The sequence below is a fragment of the Melanerpes formicivorus genome, unplaced genomic scaffold (genome assembly GCF_026170545.1).
Source record: "Melanerpes formicivorus ecotype bairdi unplaced genomic scaffold, bMelFor1.0.p_v2 SCAF_2, whole genome shotgun sequence".
Lineage (NCBI taxonomy): Eukaryota > Metazoa > Chordata > Aves > Piciformes > Picidae > Melanerpes > Melanerpes formicivorus.
In genome coordinates, this window is record NW_027142354.1 from 20103184 (window position 1) to 20127094 (window position 23911).

Sequence of the window (23911 nt, forward strand, 5' to 3'; positions counted from 1 at the left end):
AGAGAAAAAGGTACAGTGAATTTACAGAAGAGTCTCAGAACTCAGTAACTATCTCCCAAAGTTATGCAGAGAAGATGACAATTACCCAGGAAACACACAACTACAAAGTTGAGACCACTCCCGCAGCTGTTGGATGTACTAGAAGTACATGTAAAAAAACCAGCCAAAAGTTATCTTTCAACCCATCAACCTACTTGGAGCTTGGTAATAAATATACTAGATAAGTACAATGTAAGCCCCAAAAACAGGCCTTGAGAAAACTGATCAGTTGTTGAATTTTGCCCTAAACAAAATACAGGAAGCAGGATAGCTGGAAGACAAATCACAAAGACCAGTTTGAACCTGTCACTGTTAAGATAACTAGAAGGCTCCAGAAATAAAGACTATCACATATAATCTTTCTTTTCAGGTTTCAAGGACAGTTTTAGGAAGCTGAAGTAACTGATAAGACGTTGCACTTTATGGCAGAATTTAGTACATAGCAACACTGTTGCATGCATGTCTTCTAAACTTAAGACAATCCAAAACAGCGGCAGTTAAAGGAGAGGCAAAGAATGGAATACATGTGGAACCTAGTCTCATCCTAAACAAACTCCAACTAATCTGGAGTTTCACTCTGTTCAAACGAGAGTAGAAATAGGAAAGCTCACAAGTTTTTCAAAATCTTATGCAAAAACGCCCCTGGTCAAATATACAGAAATGTTCTTTCCCAATCCTAAAAGTAGCCCCCGCATAATATTCTTACTGCAAGTGACAAGAGGATATGCAAGTGTTCCAGTAAGCTTACTGGCTCATGGACATATCTGCCAAATTTAGAAGTACAGATTTGACAAAGGTAAATGTGCTCCAAGTCTCTCGGGTTTGTCAGTGAAAAGAGGGTTCTCTCTTTTCTTGGCTTATGTTCTGTAGGCTGTCAGACTGTGATCCCAAATGATCTCATTGGACACGAGCATATTAAAGTACTTATTAAAGAATGCTTCAGAAAGTCCCTTCAAAAAGAACAATTCAAAACTTCAGATAGATTTGTCAAAGCACTCGTAAGGGAGAAAAAATTATTTTGTGTTCCATTGAAAAGAGTGGAATGGATCTTCACTTAATAACGTGCATACAAGGTAAAACATTTGCTAAGATATGCCTGTACTCCCAGATTTAAAAGCAGAAAGAATTATTGTTTACTCTGTGCATACATCCAAGGAAATGGTAACTTATAAATTAGACAAAAACAGCTCCCTTCCTCTCCATTTTTTCGGCCACCAGACCCAAAATTAGAGAAGCAGGAACCAGAATCAGTGTTTGCAACAGATGAGGAACACAAGATAACCTTACAACAGCACTATTTTAGACTACTTTTCTAAATACAGAGTTACTGTATCTAAGGGACAAAAAACTGAATCCCGAGAGCTAGAAGCAGAACATGGTTTTGTAACTGCTTATTTCACAGAATCATTCAGGTTGGAAAAGACTCTTAGGATCATCAAGTCCAACCATTAACCCTACTCTACAAAGTGCAGCCCTGAACCATATATCATCATTTTTCTCATTTTCATCTCCTGAAATAAGTTTCCATATTCTTAGTGTTTAATACATTATACATAACAAGCCTCACTCAACAGCTGGGCAAGATGAACTCCCTACCCTTTATGGCCAAACAGAACATCTGCTTTTAGAGTTTGTGCTTTAAAAACAAAAATTCCACAGAGCAAAGCTAAAAAATATCACTAATCTTGTCATAACTTGAACTCCTTTCCACATAGGTAATAATGCCACAAAAGGTCACTCTCCAAAGCCATTAAGTTTTGTTTCTCTTTAATCAGAGCTCTACAGAGACCCAGTATTCCTGACCTTCATTTCCTCTACTGCATTCTCTAGCTCTTCAGGTGACTTGTATTCAAAATCTTTCTCCAAATATTCTTCTTCAGCTTGGGTCATCCATTCTTGCATCTCTGCCAAATCCTTCTTCAGATTTACAGCTTTTTCCTGACTTTCAGACAGGCGATTTTTCTGACTAATGATCTAGAATCCAAGATAGAGAACAAAACAGGAGTTTTGTTACTTAAACGTCCTCGTGTACATGAAATCACACAAGTCTTCATTTAAATATTTTACTAACACAACACCTTCAGGCCTTCAGTTAACAAAAAGCTTTTACTTTTACATACATGAACGTTTTAGCAGATCAACAAAATTTTGGGGTAAGGGAAGGAAGAAAATAACCTTTTATCACCTCATTGAATATAAATTGGTAACAATCCCTGGAAAAAGTCAGATGGGAAAAAAGAAATGGTCTGAGTGCAACTTTCACACAGTAGATATATCTTTATACAGAGCCCCAAAACACCCTTCAGGCTTCATTTCTTCACACAGCCCAGGCAATCACAATTCTGTATCAACAAGAAGATTCTGCAACACAGGTCTTTGCCAGGCATTGCAACTACAGCAGTACGTTTATACAAACTGCAGAAAGCTTCACCCAAAAGAAAGAACCAAATACATCTGACTTAAGTGGTAGTCTATTTATAGCCATTTATTTTTTTAAAGCTGCTCAGAAACAGGCAAAAATTACACAGGGCTGGAATGATATTCCAGATTTCAAGAACAACAGAACAGAAAGGTCGGACTTCCCTCCCTTCCACACAGCTGAGTAGCATCAAGCAAACTGAACAAAGTAATTTTTATTTGCCAATTAGAGCTCACTGCGCTTGTTCTAGGTAAGTACCAAGAAGTGCATGCATTCAAACAAAACTTCTGCTGCACAGCTATCCCCCAACATTTTTTGCAGTTCTGAAGGCTTCGCTGGGCGAAGTTAGATTTCAGCCACTGTGATGGGGGAACAAGTAAAGTATGCTCTCCCACTGATTCACTGCTTCACCTCTTCATCATCCTACCAATGCCACAGAACCACGCAGCTGCAGTAACAAGCAAGCTCTAGCAATGTATGGAGAACTCACCTGCTTGCTCAGTTTCTCCCACTGGGTCTGGCAGTCTACTAGCCTAGACTTTGCCCAAGTATTCACACTTGCAATAGGCTGAGCTCTTAAAACAGACTCTATTTCTTTCATCTCTTTCAATGATGGCTCAATTGTCTCCATTTCATTGACAAATATCTGAGGACAAAGAGAAAATTAACATTGTTCTTTAACATGACAAATTCATACAACACCAATAATTTTGTAATTTGTAATTATTTCAGAGAAACTTTAAAATAAAAGCAAATTGATGATGTGTTTATTACAGTTCTCTTTAAAACAATCCTTCAGTTGCCCAAAACATCAAAAATATGTAACTAAAAACCAAATTACAGCTTGCTGTACACAGCACAAAGATTCACACGTGTCAGATTTCAGCATCATCACAATGCAAGTTTGAAGATTATGTGCACTAAACACCCTGCTGTTTATGGCATTATCACAGACTCATATTGCTCTCCCAGAAACAAACATTTGAAGGTACACTGTAATTACTTACTCCAAGATTATTTATACCTATTTGTGATCATTATGTGCCACTAGCTAGGAAGGAATCTTGTAAGGCATATATAATTCCTAATCCCTATGAGTTTCTCAGTTATTTGCTTATTATTTTTATTGCCCTTGGGACTTCAATGCAGAAAGCACTTTTCACTCAATTCCTTAATCACAATATTGAGAAAAACATATGAATATCTTTCAGAGAAAATCATGTCAGCTATGTAGATGAGTATTTGTAAATATGGTGAAGTCCTTTGAAATGTACAAAGTATTACAGCTACAGACAAGCAACTGGTGCCCTGAAAAAAAGCTTTATAAAATATGCCATGGATAACATTTAATAATGCAAACAAAATAATGAAGAAGAGATGTTAGTCATTATTTATTTTAAGAAGTTCTTTAAAAGAACAAAACTCACAGTGCATTGGTCAAGTTGTCTTTGAAGTGCTTCAGTATCTCCTTGAACATTTTTTTCTGTCATTAAGAAGTCTTTCACACCATCCATCCACTTCTGAACAACTTTTGAATCCGTCTAAACCAAAGTAATGAAGAGTTGTTACAGTAGCATGATGAAGAATGCATCGCTGCTGCATCTCAGCTTGTAGCAGTGTTAAGTTTACAGGCTGCTAGCATTGCCTTGGTTTTGAATCGGACCTTTGGTTTAATTTTTGGGTTTGGTTGTTTGGTGGGGTTTTTCCACCCAATTTCTCCACTTCCAAATTCATTAGAAAAATTAAAGTCTCAGCAGTAATATTCTCCCACCCATGCTGTAGCATGGTTTAAGTGACACTGTGCTGCTCCAGGATATGACATAAACACAGGATCAAGTAAGGAGGCAAGAATGGCTTCAAGGAGTACAGGAAGGGAACACTATTTTCCTCACACCAGAAACCATACATAACTGCTTCCACCCCAATCATACAGAAGACAGTGCACTCCCAGGAAAAGAGAAGGTTAGGGTTATTTGGGAAGAAGAGGAGGGAGTAATGCTAAACATACTTGACAGGTAAGAAGCTACGCTGGGAAAGTCATTCACCTTTAGAGAAACACAGACATAAAATGAAAATACCACACAGGATTACACTGACCACTGAAAAAAAATCTGGCTCTCTGAGGCTAATGGCAGTTATTGTACACACTAGATGAATGTACAGCAGAAAAAAATGTAAATACATTAACAGAGTTATCTGACCTAATATATGTCAGTTGCTTTCCATCCTGTAATGAGGTAAGTGGGAAGGGAGACAGGGAGGGTTGACATCTGCTTCCCATGCCATTGTGGATGTTCTCAATTACTCTTATGGGGTGGGGTGAAAATCACAAAATAACTTTGAACAGGGAGAGTGTTTTCCCTTGTCCTGGTTCAGCTGAATTATGTGACTTTTTTTTGAATGCTGTATTTTTTTTTTAATAATCTAGTCGGAGTTCTTAAAGCAGCATTTTTGGACTGTTCGGTTAGGTTTAATATACGACATAATTTTATTCTGACACAATTGTCATCAGAGACCACTGTTACTGAGAAGACAAGTCAAAGCTCATCAGCTTCAGCTTCTATTCCCCATGTCACCGAAGAGGAGAGCATACATTTTATTCCATTTAACACTTTGAAAGCTTCCCTCAAGATCATCTGCTTCTCAAAAACAAAACCAAAAAACCACCCACAAAAAAACACAACACAATTTTCCACTAATGAAAACCCATTAGAGTAAGATCATGTTTATTTTTAGGCCAACGCTACCATTAGAGGTCAAAGTCATGACATTTTCTAAATTCCTTCTACATTTTGAAGGAATTTCCTGCAGCTGATTAGTCTGGAAATTATTTTCAAAAAAAAACAGACCCCAGGAGGCTTAACTCTGAACCATGGCTTAATGTAAAAAAATACATATTTATAAAGGCTGCCATTCAACAAGGCATTTTAGCATATACCTAATTTAGCTTGCTTACAGTAGCTTACTTACATAAGTGGCTGAAGTGAACTAAATGGATCACTCACAAAGGTAAGTAGACATTTAAATAACTTGCTGAATCACAATTCAAATCTACAGAAATATAAAAAAGTCAAGCTCCTGCAGTGTGCAGGTGAATAATTACCAATGGTCAAATATTCGCTGTAGGTTGTCGATGCACAAGAGCTCACAATTTTTAGACTAAAACACTGGGTCAGTTTCTAAAATTTATTACAGGCAGGAAGACAGATTAAGTATGCTGAATTTTAACTTGTTCACTCCTGAAAAAAAAACCATTACATACAGCCATGCAGAAGCTTTAAAAGAACTGAAAGCACCACATAATCAAAGAGACAGCAAGCCATGCATTCATTACTGAAGGTATGACAACAGACTACAGGATACATTTTCTTCTATAAAATATAAGATGGAAAACTGATAAAATGAGCCTTCTCTACTTTTCCTGTCATATTAGTATTAGAGTCTCACAGTGAAACAGAGATTATATCACTGATGCATATGTTGTCAGCTTGGGGGAGCCTCTGTCACATCACAAATAGGCCACCTGAACAGCAGAACCCACAGGCAGATCTACCATTAACTCGCTCATCAGACTAACAAGGACATTTTAAGCCCCATTCACATGTCTGCTCACTGTTAAAATGAGAATGCTTACATTGCTTCTTTTCAAAAAATATAAATGTGAAGAGTGCTGTTTCGGGAAATGCCAGTTTTTAAAAGATGATTTAGGAAAAAAAAGAAACATTAAAATAAGCAAACACTCTCTGTAGTTGCACATGGCCATCTGTTCTCCAAGGGTTATCATTCACTTACTCTTTTTTCTCCTTTCCTCCAACAGTTTCAAATTGCTTGGTTTGTCTTATTTTCTTTATTCCCTTCAACAGCCTGACACTTCATTTCCTCTATTCAGCAGGAAGATACTGTCCAGCTATTCTTCAAACTTGTGCCTCTGGCATCACATTTTCAGTACTTACCCCTCATTCAGTGTCTGCATCAGGACCATATATACCTGTCTGTCCATCCACTCAGAGTGTCATGAAATATTTCAAGGCCACATTGGATAAGGCCTTGAGCAGCCAAGTCTAGTTGTGAGGTGTCCCTGCCCATGGCAGGGAGGTTGGAATAGATAATCTATAAGGTCCATTCCAACCTAAGCCATTTTGTGATGCTATGGTTTAGTAAACACAGAACTGTGTACTTAAAAATTCAGTTCATGAGAAACCCCCCCCACTATAAGCCCCACACTTCCACAGATAGCACCACCATGTATTTCTTCCATTTTCAATTATTTAATAATTGCTTCAATTGTTTCTTCTGCTTTAATTTCTTTTTCAGCCTCTGGACTTCTTTCTAAATTAACAGGAAAGGTTTTAACATCTCACTCAGGACAAAATTCTCTTCTCAGATCTCTATGACAGAGCATGGCTTCTATGACACGCCCTCCATTGCTCTTCAAAACTCTCATAGACATAAAACTCTCATCTTTCACCTTTTTATCATTCAGTTGCAATATGTTACCCATATAACTTCTTCCATGTTTGTGGTTAAAAAAAGCCGAACAAACCCCACAGCACAACTTGAGGCTTTGATGACTTTTGAAGCATAATTGGCAATGGCTTGTTCAACATTCACTGTGACACCATGCAAGTTAGTTACCTCACCTTACTAGTATCAGTTTCAGTTTCAACATGTCTGTACTTAAGCAGCTACTTAAGATCCTGTTGGCTTTAAATAATTTAGCATACATGCACAAAAAACCAAACAAAACAAAAGAACACCAAACCCAAGCACACTTAGTTTGAAGTTTGAATCCGCTATCAAATTTTCTGCTTAAGAGGGGAAAGCAAGACTGCAAGAAGTTCTGGGGCAATGCATGACTAATTCTGAAGAGGGTGCATGCAGCAAGTTGCTTATGTTTGTAATTTGCAGGATACATACTCTGTTAAATAACTTCATACATTAAAACGTGTAAAGCATATGAATACACAAATTTCTGTTCGCTAATGCATGTGTCCCTTCTTGAGAGGCAATTAAACTAAAAGAACCTTCTTGCTTTTTGAAGTGTAAAATATAATATTAAAATGAAAATATGAAACTTAAAATCTAGTTAAAAATTGCACTAATAAATAAATGGCACTAAACTTGGGATTTTATATTGCTCTAATCACTCTACCATTTCAAGCAGATTTTGAAGAATGGTCAGTTTAACTTTTGGGTGACAATAATATATCATGATTTAGTCCATGGCAATATTTAGGGTTGTTTTTTTCCCTCTTCCCTCTCCAGGAATATAAATAGGCTAGAAGATGAACTTAAGGAAAACACAAAGACACTCATCTAACCAGTGAAAACTGAGTTAGCCTCAGCAGAGTTACCTAAGAACTCCTCTTCTCTCTTTATTAAACATTTAAGTGCCTTTTAAATACCTTTGCTTTTAACCCCTTCATTTTTAAAGCAGTGGATTGTTCTGCCATGTAGGGTTTTTAAATTCTAATTCTAAAATTGCGATTAAAATTCTAAAATTAGAATTCCATACCTGCTACAGAATATCTGCTCCTTCAAGTGAGTTTTCCGTTAATATTATTAATTTTTGTTATGCATATATGCATACACATGTCAAACAGAATTACAGAATACTGTTTGACATGTGTATGCATATATACATAACAAAAATTCTTTATTAATATTAACAGAAAACTCACTTGAAGAAGGTTTTCTGTAACAGGTATGGAATTCTAATTTTAGATGTCAAACTAGTAAGGAACTGGGTGTCTGACACCAAACACAACAGAGGGCATTTAGCCGCTGGTGGGATCAAGCCTTCAGTACCACAGCTGACATACCCTCGACTTTAGTGTAACTATAGCTTCTGGCATTGAAAGAAGAAGAATGCTAATTTTAAGTGAAAAGTAATTCCATTAGAAGATAAAATAATATTTTGGGCATGGTTATAAAGTCCTCTGTTACCCTACTACAAATACACCATGAAGTCTGTGCCAGACTAGTGGACCATCAGTATTTCACTCTTCAATCAGTATTATCCACACCTACAAGACCACAAAGAAAAGGCTTTAAAACAACTGAGTTATATAACAAAAAAATGTTCTTCAGTTTTACCTCAAATATTCTCATCTTGGATGTAATTTCCTCCAGTAGTTTAACATCTTTGGAAATCTTGAGCTTTAACTTGTCCCAATGTCCCTGTATGTGCTTGAACTCTTGAGTGTAGATCTTTTTTATATCGCAAGAAACACGTTTCTCCAAAGCCTTTGTTTCTTCAGCAAGTTGATCTAGCCTGGGCTTCTGGGATTCCAGTTTCTCACAAACAGTCTACAAGGAGAAAAAATTGAAAGTCTGCTTCCAGTATTAGCCATACAGTATGTACACACTTAGATGCAAGTGCAAGGAGATGAGTGGTTTTGTTCTGCAGAGCACAGATTTGGTGAAGAACCCAGTTACATCGGCAGAACTATCCAAACAGCCTTTCCGGCAGCAAAATCTTCAGCTGCTCTACTGGTGCAGTAGCAGAGATTACCAAATGGGCCATAAAGCTTGGCCATATAGCTAAACACACCCCAGCACCTACATCTCTCCTGTGCTGTGCTGCACTGGCACTCCAGTTAGCAAAGCAACGTCTACACAACACTGCAGGCACGACAGAAGTACAATGTAGGCATCCTAGGGCCTAAATTTTTTCATTCCCTCTATTGTTTCAGTTTAGTGTTGAGTTTTTGTTGGTTTTTTTGGGTTTTGTTTGTGGGTTTTGGGGGGGGGGGGGGGGTGGAAGTTGGGGTTTTTTTTGGACAGGGGGTCATTTGTTTTTAAGAAACTAAATAAAGCCTACACAAACAGGCTGTGTGTGCCCTTCCAAGTTTCATAAAATAAAAGTCTCATAACATTTAGCTGCAATGAAAGCTCTGGATACCTAAGTTGTGAAAGCTACTGTTCCAGATGGAATACAAAGACTACATGATTCACTATGATATTGCTCATATGAGGAGTTACTTGATGTGAAATAGTTAATTTCCTAATATTCAGAAAAAGTAAGAACTGAAGGTATAAGCCAGAACATGAAAAACAGTGACACTTCATTAAACTGATCAATTTTGTTATCCTGATTACAATTTAAGAGAGAACATTGGGATGAACACACGAAACCAGTGGTAATTTCATAAATACAGCTTTGCTACTATATGCATTTAATATGTACATGTGGGATGTGTGTGCACATATTGTATTCAACTGAGAAACTAAAATTGAGAGCATAAAAATTTTACTATCTCAAGGAAAGACACAGGATCAGGTGTACCACTTCTTCTGAGATAGGTAGTGAGGTAGCAACAAGACTGGGAAGAGGGATGTTTCTGCAAGCAAGCTTCCTGTGTAGGGGGGGGTCACCGACTGAGTTAAATTCCTGGCTTATGTTTGTTAGTGCCTACTACAGTGCAGTAGGAGAAGCTGGACAATCACAGGTTCAGAAGCAGCTTATTATCTGCAGTTTGTTCCTATGTCCCATCACACTCTTTAAAGCTACCACACTGGCAATTTGTCCTTCCAGGTTAATAAGTCTCTGAAGGGGCAGGAAGGATTTTGGATGAAGTAGGGAAAGACAAGCCTCCAAAGACCAAATGCTATTGCAATTCAGCCACTCTATGTACTAGACCATCTCTGCTAACTTCAAACAATACAGAAGCAACATTAAAAGAGAAAACCAAAGAATGGAACTTTTAAAAATCTGCTCATTCAACAAAACCCAACCCTGCTCACTGAGCTTTTAAAAATACTTATCTGATCGCTCTTTGAACAGAGAAAGATTTAACAAGCATCTCCCCACACAGAAGTAGAGTTCAAGAGCTCTTCCAAAACCATCCAGAGCCCTCTTACATCATTACACAAGAGAGAATGAGCATGCCTGAGTTAAGAATGATTCCACAAAAGCAGTGAAGGCCAGTGGAGGGACAGAAAAATATCTACAGGATTTTTTTAAGGAAGAGGGGGGAAAAGAAAGCAGAAAAAAGGTATTGGAGATGTAAGATTCTCTCTCTTCTATTCCAGCCCCAACTCAGTAAGTGATTTATACAAAATCATTATCATCCACAGATTTATTTTTTTTTCCTTATATCATTTCTACTGGATGGGATTTGCACGTGAAATACCATTATGGCTTGCAAGCACTATTTCCCATTGAAAGTGTTGTAGTTTTTGAGCAGACAGAAGCTCCTTTAACACTCCCCAAAGGAGTAAAAGAAAAACACTCCACACAGGATTGATAATAATTGGAAATTTAAATATACAACAGTACAAAAACACATAAAAATACACAAAATCATATGCAGCTTTGGCTCACTTCTCACCAATCTGGCTTTCAACAGGCCAACATTGTATAAAACATCACCCCACAACGAGGCCCCAGGCATCAATGCCCACCCCTTCATAACTTCCTACCCAGGCCCAAATGATGCAGTAAAAATTAACCAGGCTGCTCAAGGCAAAAAGCCTCATCTTGCCCATAAATAGCAGCTAGGTATGCTGGGAGGAGAGGGGGTAAAAGGGGCAGAACAGCTGGTTTTATAGGGGATATGCGGACATGATGGGATGAAGTAACAAAAGATTACACTTTCCAGTGTCTGCCCCTGGACTATCTAGTCCCTCTGCAGAGCTGTACTCTTTGGTTGAGAGACCCAGTCTTAAACCCACAACAGAAAGGGAATAGAATAGAATAGAATAGAATAGAATAGAATAGAATAGAATAGAATAGAATAGAATAGAATAGAATAGAATAGAATAGAATAGAATAGAATAGAATAGAATAGAATAGAATAGAATAGAATAGAATAGACCAGACCAGACCAGACCAGACCTTCAAGATCATCGTGGCCAACCTATCAACCAATCCAACCCACCTTGTGACCGTTTGAGGCTGTGCCTTTAAGAAAGGGACAGTGCTGGGACACCTAAACAACTAAACCATGGCACCAAGCACCCCATCAAGTCTCCTCCTGAACACCTCCAATGATGGTGACTCCACCACCTCCCCGGGCAGCCCATTCCAATGGCAATCACTCTCTCTGTATAGAACTTCTTCCTCACATCCAGCCTAAACCTCCCCTGGCGCAGCCTGAGAATCTGGAGACCAGAGAAGTTACTCTCCCATAACAACAAAGTAGGATGAAATCTGATGGATTTGTTAACTATATGAATCTCAGCTAGATTAAGAATCTAGACACCCCATGTCTGGGTACACTATAGCCAGGGCTTGAAAGAGGTTTACAAGCCACCACAGCCTCAGTGGGAGGGTGGAGACAGGGTCAAGGAGCTTGCACCGCCAGGTATGGCTATCAGGTAGCTGCAATGCACTCAGTTGGGGAGAGCTGACAGATAGATCCCAAGGCAGGGAAGGGCAGACCCTGCCTCCTGGTTTTCCTCACAACTGCACTCAGCAGTGATGCAGACGACCTTGGATCAGGCTACCAACCTGATCCAAACTGATGGGAGTAGGATGCTCTCAAGGCCCTGACATCCATTTTAGAGCTCCTCAGCACAAGAATGACTAGGGATGCCACTAAGGTGGTCTGAGCTACTGAGCTTCAGAGATGATCCCTCAGAGATGCCTCTTTCCAACCAGTCTTAGCTCTCGGTCTTGTCTCTTCACAGCAGTTGTGAAGTCTGCAGGCTCAGAGATACCCAACCCTTGCTCAGACATCCTTCAACAAGCGACTCCCACAGAGACCACTTCCACAGACCACTGCACAACTTGAATAACATTTTAGTTACATCACTGAAAACAGAGCAGGAGAAAGGAGGATGACAGTAGGTGAATAAGCAACTTTGTTGCTTCATCACAAACAATGAGATTTACCTTCACCTGCTGCAGGGCCACCTCAGCCTTACTGGGTTCACTCAGCTCACTGACAATGGATTGATGCTTGCACTCCAGCTCACTCAGCATCTCTTTCAACTGCAGCAGGGAGTCCACATAATCCTGGCTCGGCTGGCTTTCTGTCTCTTGTATCATTAAAAAAGGTAATGGAACAAAATACAAAGAAAAGAAATAGACAACAGACCTGAGTTACACGAAATGTGAACATGAAGTTATCAGAATCATTTAGAAATGAGAAGTGACATTACATATACTTGTACATTGAATCATACAGAATGGTAGGGGCTGGAAGAGACTTCTGAAGGTCATCTAGTCCAGCCTGCACACTAGAGCAGAGTCACACAGAGTAAATATAACAGGAATGTGGCTAGACAGGTTGCGTATGTCTCTAGAGATGCAGACTCCACAACCCCACAGCGCATCCTGCTGCTGTCCTCTGCTACCCTCAAGTAGCTTTCTGCACTCTTTAAAAAAAAAGTCTCCAGCTGTACCTTCAGGAACACACATGCTTCTCAAGAGCTACCCTGGGCTTTAAACCCAGTTCTGACCAGCATTACTCTCCCTGGAAACAATACATAAACCCATTTCCACCTCAGTTCCCCTCAGCCACTCTTTTGCACCCTTAGCTTTGTCAGAAACCCTGCTAAGACCTTCCAAGAACTACAGAAAACCCGAACCTGCCGATGGCAATATTTTTTTCCTTAAAACAATGAAATATATATAGATAGGCTATTCATATGTATTACATGGAATATAACAAATATATAATGACAAACAACACCACCTCTTAAAAAAAAAAACAAACCACAACCAAAATTCAATCCCACTTTTACACCGAAGCACCTATCTCTTGGAACGGGTGAGGGAATTACCAGTACTTCAGCTTTTGCATGGCTAAATACCCACAATTTAATATTTTTCTTTTTTAAAGTTTTTTTTATGTATGTATATGCAAATACACTCACAGATCTCTACTATACATAAAGTACAGCATATATAGTAGATATATATTACATACAAAGTCAAATATACATGCCACATTTAGTTACTATATACACACACAAGCTTATATCTCAACACACATACATAAAATATGTATTAGCATAGCATTAGGGTTTGGGGGATGGGAGATCCCTTTTTATATGTATACATATATGCACACGTAAGAATATATAAAAAATAGCAGATTTCAGCCTGTTGCAGAAAAGAGGAACTATCTGGGTAACTGAAAAGAGAATTAAAGTTTGGGTGGAATATTGGCTTGCAATTTTTGTCTGCATCTCAGATGTTGTTTGAGCCAGCTCTCTGTGGAACCCCAGGCAGGAGGCAGCAACTCACTCTAGCATTTCAGAATGAAAATGTCAGATTTTCAAAACAGCAGTGAACAGGATTATGGCTGTAAGACCCATACTGTGGTATGAACATTCTTAGGCCTTGGATTTCAAAGCAATTCTGTTACTGCCACAAGTGAAAATTAATCTAAGCCTTGTTCTGATTCTCCAGGTAGCTTTTCAACAGCTTACTGTCAGAACTGCCATACCATTTATAACTAAGGAATGAGTCAACACTTCTAGAAAGAATCAGTTATCTAGCTTCCTCTTTTCAAAAAGACAGGATAAATTTAGAGGGAAGGAGAATAAAAAAAGAAGAATTCACTAAAAAGCAAATAGATGTACTTTCACTAAACTACAGCAAATCCTGAAGGAGAAGAAAACAGTTCAAGTTAAGTCCCATTGACAAAAAGACACACAAAAAAAGAAGAAAAAAAATAAGACTCTTGCAAAAAAATGCCCATAGAGTACTACTCAGTCCCATCTCTGAGGGAATTTTCAGAAGCTCAAAAAAGAGCCATGGACTTCATCAGTCCAGAAGGAGCTGGACTTCATCAGTCAAAGTCTGCCAAGTTCATAAACGCCTAAATGTGACTACCAGTTTGTTCCTCCCAACTCTGGAAGTTCTTTTAACTTACAGTAATTCAAACTATGCTGTAAATAAACAAATTAAACTGTGAACTGAGATTTCCATCTGTTCTTTAATACACAATGTGCAGATAAATTATCATTAAAAAAACCCACCACCAAAACCACACACAAATAGGAAATTAATATATTATAATTATGGAAGGTGTTTTTACCAAGTAGTAACTGGTTCAAGTATACTAAGGCCTCAAGTGATGTGTGGCATAAGAAAAAAGTTAATATTTGTCACATCAAGCAATAATTAAAAAATACACCAATACCAATAAAACCATTCTAAAATCCATGAATTCAGAACAATCACAAAATAATCATTCCTTACAGTAAGAATGAAAGCATACCTTGTCATTTGAGCATGGCAGACAAACATGTTACCCATACAGCTTTCTACATGAAGATACACGCTCTTCAGGAGAGACAGGCAAGGAAGAAGGGGTGGAGGGGTGGCCCTGTACTTTAGGGAGGCACTAGATGCCATTGAGATGGAGATTAGTGATGATCGGGTTGAGTGCTTGTGGGTAAGAATTAGAGGAAAGACCAGCAGGGCAGACACCCTGGTTGGAGTCTGTTATAGACCACCCAACCAGTAAGAAGATGTTGATGAAGCATTCTATAGGCAGCTTAAGGCTGTCTCAAGATCGCCTGACCTTGTTCTCATGGGCAACTTCAACCTGCCTGACATCTGCTGGGATCTCAACACAGCAGAGAGGAGACAGTCTAGGAGGTTCTTAGAGTGCACAGAGGACAGATTCTTATCCCCAGTGCTGTGTGAGCCTACCAGGTGTAAAGCTATGCTTGACCTCCTCTTCACCAACAGGGAAGGGCTGGTGGGTGGTGTGGTGGTTGGAGGGTGTTTGGGGGTCAGTGACCACGAGATAATTGAATTCTCGGTATTCGGTCAAGCTAAGAGGGGCAGCAAGAAGACCTCCACTCTGGACTGCCGGAGCGGACTTCAGGTTACTCAAGGAACTAATTCAGAGGGTTCCTTGGGATAAAGCCCTTAAAAATAAAGGGGTCCAGGAGAGCTGGACCTGCTTCAAGGAAGAACTCTTGAAGGCGTAGGAACAGGCTGTGCCAATGTGCCGGAAGATGAGCCACCAGGGCAGACAGCCAGCCTGGATGGTTCATGAACTTTTAATGGAGCTAAGGGAAAAAAAGAGGGTGTATCACCTTTGGAAGAGAGGTGAGGCAACCCAAGGAATGTTTAAAGATGTTGCTAAATCATGTAGGAAGAAAATGAGGGAGGCAAAAGCACATTTGGAGCTTAGTCTGGCCTCTACTGTGAAGGACAACAAAAAGTCCTTCTATAAATACATTAATAGCAAGAGGAAGGGCAAGGACAACCTCCACTCCTTGGTTGACATGGAGGGAAACATTGTATCAAAGGATGAGGAAAAGGCAGAGGTACTCAACACCACCTTTGCCTCAATTTTTACTAGCAGGACAGAAAGTCTTCCAGACAGCTGGCCTGCAGAGCTGGCAGAAGGAGCCAGGGAGCTGCACAGTTTCCCTATGTTCCAGGAACAGGTAGCTGGAGCTCTCCTCAGCAGCTTGGATCCCCACAAGACCATGGGACCAGATGGAATCCATCCAAGGGTGCTGAGAGAGCTGGCAGATGAGCTGGCCAAGCCACTCTCCATCATTTTTCATCAGTCCTGGCTCACTGGAGAGGTCCCAGAAGATTGGAAGTTGGCCAACATGGTGTCCATCCACAAGAAGGGCCGGTTGGATGAGCCAGGGAATTATAGACCTGTCAGCCTGACCTCAGTGCCCGGCAAGATTATGGAACAGGTCATCCTGAGTGAAATCACACAGCACTTACAGCATGGCCAAGGGATCAGGCCTAGCCAGCATGGATTTAGGAAGGGCAGGTCCTGCCTGACCAACCTGATCTCCTTCTACGAGCAGGTGACCCGCCTGGTGGATGTGGGGAGGCCTGTGGATGTAGTCTACCAGGACCTCAGCAAGGCCTTTGACACCGTCCCCCATAGCAAACTGCTGGTCAAGCTGTCAGCCCATGGCTTGGATGGGAGCACACTGCATTGGGTTAGGAACTGGCTGGAGGGACGAGCCCAGAGAGTGGTGGTGAATGGTGCCACATCCAGCTGGCGGCCAGTCAGTAGTGGTGTGCCCCAAGGATCAGTGCTGGGCCCTGTGCTCTTTAACATCTTTATTGATGATCTGGATGAGGGCATTGAGTCCATCATCAGTAAATTTGCAGACAACACCAAGCTGGGGACAGGAGTTGATCTGCTGGAGGGCAGAGAGGCTTTGCAGAGGGACCTCGACAGGCTGGACAGATGGGCAGAGTCCAACGGCATGAGAATTAACACATCCAAGTGCCGGGTTCTGCACATTGGCCACAACAACCCCATGCAGTGCTACAGGCTGGGGTCAGAGTGGCTGGAGAGCGACCAGGTAGAGAGGGACCTGGGGGTGCTGGTTGATGGTAGGCTGAACATGAGCCTGCAGTGTGCCGAGGCAGCCAAGAGGGCCAATGGCATCCTGGCCTGCATCAAGAACAGTGTGGCCAGCAGGAGCAAGGAGATCATTCTGCCCCTGTACGCTGCACTGGTTAGGCCACACCTCGAGTACTGTGTCCAGTTCTGGGCCCCTCAGTTTAGGAAGGATGTTAACTTGCTGGAACAAGTCCAGAGAAGAGCAACAAAGTTGGTGAGGGGTGTGGAACACAAGCCCTATGAGGAGAGACTGAGGGAGCTGGGGTTGCTTAGCCTGGAGAGGAGGAGACTCAGGGGTGACCTTATCACTCTCTACAACTACCTGAAGGGAGGTTGTAGACAGGCGGATGATGGTCTCTTCTCCCAGGCAGCCAGTACCAGAACAAGAGGACACAGTCTCAGGTTGCACCAGGGGAGGTTTAGGTTGGATGTTAGGAAGAAGTTCTATACAGAGAGAGTGATTGCCCGTTGGAATGGGCTGCCAGGGGAGGTGGTGGAGTCACCATCATTGGAGGTGTTCAGGAGGAGACCTGATGGGGTGCTTGGTGCCATGGGACAGTTGTTTAGGTGGGTTGGATGCGATGATCTTGAAGGTCTCTTCCAACCTGGTTTATTCTATTCTATAATTGAAACATGCAGGCATGATGCAACACAGTGTGTGTGTGTATATATATATATACAGCCTAACAATTTCATAATTAAGCCAATTTTTATTAGTCATAGACAGTGTTAATGCTCTTCCATTTGGAGCTGTTAACAAAAAACTTCCTTGAATTCCACAGAAACAAGAGGAAAACTAAGGAAACAAAATCTCCATATAGGTCTGTGCTCTTGATATTCAGCTCTTAAATATTAATAGAGCTACATATTTTGTGTACTACATTTAGAATCCCTTAGAAGCCAGCATGACCGTTTTGAAGACTCATAATCATAATTTTAATGCAACAAAAACACAAGTAGGAAGTGCCAGAGAAGAAAGCCAGATTCCAACTCACTTCAAAGACAAAATTTCCAAAAGGAATCATGTATGACTAATACGCTCAAAGCTGTGAAAAAGAATAAATTTCATATGTGCACTTCAATTCTACAAGGTTCGCCTAATCTTCCAGTTTTCATTTCTAGTATTATTTTTTTTCTATGTGAAAGAGACACAGCTTTTCAAAACACATTAGACACCTTAAATATGTTTTCCTAATTCTTTAAATATGATTTCAGGAATGTTGCACACTTGCATAATCACTTCTAACATCACAGGGCAATAAATTTTCTAGTGTTAGGTGGGTAAAAAGATTTAGTCAGCCTGACCCAAAGACTCCCAGAATAAGTAGGAAAACTCTAACACAATTCTGTGAGTTCCACACACCTCAAAACAACACAGGTACCTCATGTTAAAATAAAATGCTTGTGTGTATACATATGTTTACCTTTCTTCAGCTGCTGGTGACGTTCCTCTAATTTCTGACGAGTCAATCTGAAGTGATCGAGAAAGCCATTCAGGCTCTCCTGAATGAAGTTTGGAGCCAGGGGCTGAGAGGTGAGTGTCTTGCAGGTGGCTTTAAGATGTTCCAACCATGGAGTCAGGCTTACAAGATGAGTTAACTCTTTCTGAAAGATTCAAAACAAACCCAAATCTCACACTTACCTTCCAAAAAGATTTTAGCAAGCTACTGCAGGACAGCTCCTCTGAGTTACAACAATGCTGAATTACTCCTGTGACATAAGTACCAGTATCTTCCAGTTAAATCAGGTGTCCTGGATGCCTCAGACATTTTGAGCTACATTACTAAGCCAAGCTCCTCCGGCATATTCTGTGCTCCTAACAGCTTCCAGTCAAAATTAACAGCTTTTGCCAGACTTACCTGACATAAGTCTTTCAGGACTGCTGAGGGTTGGGATGCTGAAGCAGCGTCATTCCTAAGCCAGGCATCCTTCTCAATTACAGTCTTCTCAAGCTCATTCATTTCCTTAAAATAAGCATTTATCTCTTCCTGGTACTTTATCTTTCTAGTCACTTCTTCCAGATATTGAACCACATCTTTCCACTCTGACAATATTTTCTCCATCACTGTTTTTATATCCACTGTAGAAAGTCCTTCTAAAAAGATTATATAAGTTATTGTTATATTAACTGCAACATATTTTTATTAATAGACATTTAACCTCTCCTCTCTTCAACTACAGGTGCACATTTGCATTAACATGCAAAATTATAATTCCAACTCCCCTATCCATATAACTGTACTTAATACTAACAGTGTTTCACCTTTTTATTTCTACATTAACAGTAAAACGAACAAGGTATTCCAATTCCTTTCTTTCCTATTGATAACTTTTGAACTTATACCAATGAGCTGACTCTTGACCACCATCATTCCCTTAATCATGATTCCTGTCTCAACATTGATACAAATACACTTAAGCTTTATTTAAATAAGCTTCCCATGAAGTTATGTTTTTAAAAGGTATTCTAGATTCCACAAAGAAAAGGGAAGCACCAAGTTGGAAGGTAGCAGTGAAGCCAATGAAAAGGTGGATGGAAATTCTGTCAGCCTGGGAAAGAAGGGGAACAATGGCTAATAGTGACACCATGATACAAAACTGGGAGGAATGGCTGACATACCAGAAGGCTGTACTGCCATTTGGCAAGACCTGTTCAGGCTGGAGAGTTGGGCAGAGCAGAACCTCATGAAGTCCAAGTGCAGAGTCCTGCACCTGGGTAGCAATAGCCTCATGCACCAATACAGGTTAGGGTCTAACCTGCTGGAAAGCAGCTCTACAGAGAAGGACCTGGAAGTCCTGGTGGACAAGTTAACCAGGAGTCAGCAGTGTGCTCTTGTGGTCAAGAAGGCCAGTGTTACCCTGGTATGATCAAGAGAGGTTCTCCTCCTCTACTCTGCCCTAGAGAGGACTGTGTCCAGTTCTGGGCACACCAGTTCAACTGGAGAGAGTTCAACAGAGGACCACGAAGATGATTAGGGGACTAGAGCATTGCTCTTACAAGGAAAGGCTGAGATACCTGGGTGGTTTAGCCTAGGGAAGAAAAGACAGAGGGGATCTTATCAATATCTAAAGGACAGGTGACAAGAGTATGGGTTCTGTCTCTTCTCAATGGTGCCCAGTTTGTTGCCCTGATAAGGGGCAACAGGCACAAAGTGAAACAGAGGTGGTTTCACTTAAGGAAAAGCTTCTTTACTTTGAGAATGACAACGCTGGAACAGGCTGCCCAGAAAGGCTGTGGAGTCACCTCCTCTGAAGGCTTTCAAAACCCACTTGGACAAGTTCTTGTGTAACCTAATCTAGGCAAACCTGCTTTAGCAGAGGGGTTGGACTAGATGATCTCTGGAAGTCACTCAAAATCCTACCATTCTGTGAATCTGTGTTTGCATGCAAACAAGATTAATAACTAGGTAATATGAACAGCAACAAAAGCAACATGACAAAACATGAGGTTATTTGCCATTGACAGTGACTACATGAAGCGCTTGCTACACCATCTGACAAATCAATGCATTACTTGTGTAGCATAAGTGAACAGACCTCCCAACCCATTCCTCATTACTTGATTTCCTCAAATGCAAGAAGTAACTGACAGTTTTGATACATAGGAAGTGCCAGTGCTATGTGCATTCAAGAGTGCATTCTTGCCATTGTAGCTTTCTAACACAGATTTGCCTTCAAAGTATCACCTTTTTTATATAGGGTGTATAGGGTCATTTGGACTTAACAGTTCTGTCACTTAGATCCAAGTATGAGGAAAGTAAAATGGAGTGGGGTTTCTGCTGCACCACTGCAGTGTAGTGGAGCCCAGTGCTTTGTTCAGGGTAGTCAGCCAGTTAGCTTCTACAAGTGCACTTGCAGGCTCTACTCTATAGATCCTCCCTGTGCTTCACACATTGGCCATACACTTGGCACGTCTACAACACAGAAGCACTGCAGCTGGACTGAGCCACGTAAGAGAAGTATGCACGCAATGGTCGGTCACAGCACATCCTGTTCATACCCCAAAGGTACAAATGGATGCATACACACATGCCAGTGCTGTGCACACAGGTGTAGCCAAGTCCAATTTTTTTAGAGAAGGGCTGTCATTCTGAGCTGGACAAAGCATATTACCAGGGGCTGTAGATTGGTTATTTTCTGCAGAACCCAACCTTTAGGATGGAAAATAATTAGGCAGCAATTTCTGTATCTTATTTTTTGTTAACACAAAGCAGTTTTTCAGCTACGCATTTCTAGTGATGATAGACAGATACTAGCTTCATAGCCATGACCTATCACAGGTGGAGGTGTTTATAAAAAGAGAGGGGAAGGGAGGGAACAGCTACAGATTTTTATAACCCAAACTCCAAGTCAAATCAGCTTCAGAGCAATGGCACCCACACTGAAAAGCTTCAGCTGTAGTAGACAAAGAGGTAAGGACTGGAGATACTAAGCAAATAGGGGCATACAGGCGAAGGGGCTGGATGGAAAAGAAAACCAAAGAAAGGTACAGTTGCAAAATTCAGTGGAAATTAGCACTTTCCAAAAGGGATATTGGTCAGTATGCAGGGCACTGACACCATCCTTTCACCTGTCTGAATGCTGCTAATCATGGCAATTTCACCAGAATCCAAGTCCATAGCAGATCTAAAAGACTGTCTCTGGATGATATGAACAGCTCTTTTATGGAGAAGCTGACATTTTACTGATGCAGTTCTGTCACATTGTGAAACAAGATTTTGGCAAGACTTAAAAGATTTGACTTTCACTGATAATGATTGTATGTTTCCAGGGATAAATGTTTTAATTGACAATCAATCATTTTCTCAAGCATGTAGGCTTCTCTCTTGCCTTTCAGCCATAAATTATGATTGCATCAACAAAACATAATGACAGTTTTTACATTAAAAAAAAAAAAAAAGAAAAGAAAACTAGGAATAAAAAGAAATATACACACATTTATTAAGATTAAATTTGGTTTCAAATTTCCACTTGAGGAAGTTATAATTCAAAGTTGTGTAGAATGGAATAAACCAGGTTGGAAAAGACCAGGTTGGAAAAGACCTTCGAGATCATGAAGAAGTCCAATCTATCACCACATAATTTAAAATTAAACCAAGTCCTTTCCCCTAAAGCATGTTGCCACCATTTCAGAAAATTATTTCAATTTCAATAAAAACAATTGTTAAAAGGTTTTAAATGAAAATACACACATTAAAGAAAGAATATCAATATTGCTTTTCTACAAGCTTTAATAAACACACACACACATACATATCAGTAACTAGTAACAGGAATAATAACCAGTGTCTCTGAAGGACAGAAAATGGAAGGAGAGGGAAAGAATATATTGTGATGCTTAATTGGAGATAGCGTCTTTCAGTATCACTTTTCCAGTAACTCATCTGATTAAATTAAAAAACAGAAAAACCTCTAAGTTGCTTACCCATTCCCATTTGATCCAAAATAGTATGTCCACTTTGTTTCAGGTCATCTAATTTTTGGATCTTTTCAGTTCTCTCTTTTTCAATAACCTACAAAGTAAATAGCAAAAGACTACAGTTTGCAGAGAGTAATGTTTTTCTTGGCTTTCCCCCATAACATGTATTTTCCCACTACTAGCAAAACATATTCCAGTTTTCTTGGATCCAGCACCTTCTAAGATACACATTAGCTCAGTTTGTTCAGAAAATAAATGTCAAAGGAGTTAGTTCTCACAAGTACCAGGCTAGCACCAGGAATAAAATATTGTTGAAAGAGTGTTGATCTTGTTACGTAAAATCAGATATTGGGACACCAGGTAAAACACAAGTACAGTGTGCACAGAACGTCACAGCATGATTCAAAGTGTCCCTGAGTAGCCCACTGTCCCACGTCTGCCAAAATTATAGAAGTAATACCACTCAAAACCATCTCCAGCTGTGAAATATTAAATCAAAATATGCAGCTTAGTGAAAAAGATACCAATCCTGAATACACACTGCAGAGGAGACATCTGCCATTTTTCAAATTTCCTGTGGATTGTGCAACCCAACATCAGCAAAAATGTGCATTAAGCTTGTCAGAAATCCATGTATGTCCAGTTCTGAAACTGTTTAACTGAAAGGATTTAGGATTATAGAATGGTCTGGGTTGGAAGAGACCTCCAAAGGTCATCTAGTCCAACTTCCTCTGCAGTAAGCAGGGACATCCCTCAACTAGACCAGGCTGCCCAGAGCCTCACTTGGATGGGGCCCCAACCACCCAGGATGTGATTGGTCCTCTAGGCAGCAAGCACACACTGTCTGCTCATGTCCAGCTTCTCGTCCATCAGCACCCCCAAGTCCTTTTCCACAGGGCTGCTTTCTAACACCTCATCCCCCAGTCTGTATTGATCGTGAGGATTGTTCCAGCCCAGGCGCAGAACCCTGCACTCGCCCTTGTTGAACATCATAAGGTTCACCCAGGCCACCTCTCCAGCTTGTCCAAGTCCCTCTGGACGACATTCTGTCCCTTTGGCATATTGACAGCACCAGGGACTTCACTTAAGTGCCAGGACTTTTCAAATACCATAGAGTGGCTTGGCAACTAACATCAGCTAATTCCCTCAAGACTCTGGGATGCATTTCATCAGGTCCCATGGACTTGTGTATCTCCAGGTTCCTCAGATGATCATGCACCTTGTCTTCACTTACAGTGGGAGGTACTTTGTCTCCATCTTGTGGGCCATCAACATGAGAGCCATGAGGCAAGGGGCTGCCAGTGAAGACTAAGGCAAAAAAGTTGTTGAGAATCTCAGCCTTCTCATCTGTTGATACAAGTTTCCCACTATTGCTCATCAGGGAGGTACACTTTCCTTAACCCTACTTTTCTGGTTAATGTGCCTGTAAGCCTTCCTTGTTTTTCTTGACATCCCTTGTCAAGTTCAGTTCCAGCTATGCCTTGGCCTTCCTGACCTCATCCCTACACAACCAGGCAACATCCCTATACTCTTCTCAGGATGCCTGCCCCTTCTTCCACTTCCTGTGTAGTCCTAACTTGCCCTTTAGTTTGACCAGCAGCTCAACCAGTGGTGGTCTCTTGACTTCCTTGCTCAATTTCTTATATGTGGGGATTGAGATCTCTCGTGCTCTACAGAAAGCATCCTTAAAGATCTGCCAGCAACATTCCACTCCCTTGTCCCCGAGGGCTGTTTTGTTTG

General features: G+C 40.6%; 1 protein-coding gene across 6 annotated transcripts in view; it reads right to left on the bottom strand.

Moving 5' to 3' along the window:
* Positions 1–23911, bottom strand: part of UTRN (utrophin) — a 389650-nt gene that overhangs the window by 263046 nt on the left and 102693 nt on the right. For all 6 annotated transcript variants that reach the window (XR_010989004.1, XM_068152489.1, XM_068152498.1 and 3 more), the window contains 8 exons: positions 22178–22265; positions 18612–18847; positions 18177–18357; positions 12297–12442; positions 8555–8767; positions 3886–3999; positions 2949–3104; positions 1843–2013 (listed from right to left, as the gene is read on the bottom strand). Coding sequence is in view for 5 of the 6 variants with exons in the window: in XM_068152489.1 (XP_068008590.1) it covers positions 1843–2013; positions 2949–3104; positions 3886–3999; positions 8555–8767; positions 12297–12442; positions 18177–18357; positions 18612–18847; positions 22178–22265 (1305 nt within the window). In the remaining variant the exon portion in view is untranslated. The remainder of the gene's footprint in view (positions 1–1842; positions 2014–2948; positions 3105–3885; positions 4000–8554; positions 8768–12296; positions 12443–18176; positions 18358–18611; positions 18848–22177; positions 22266–23911) is intronic.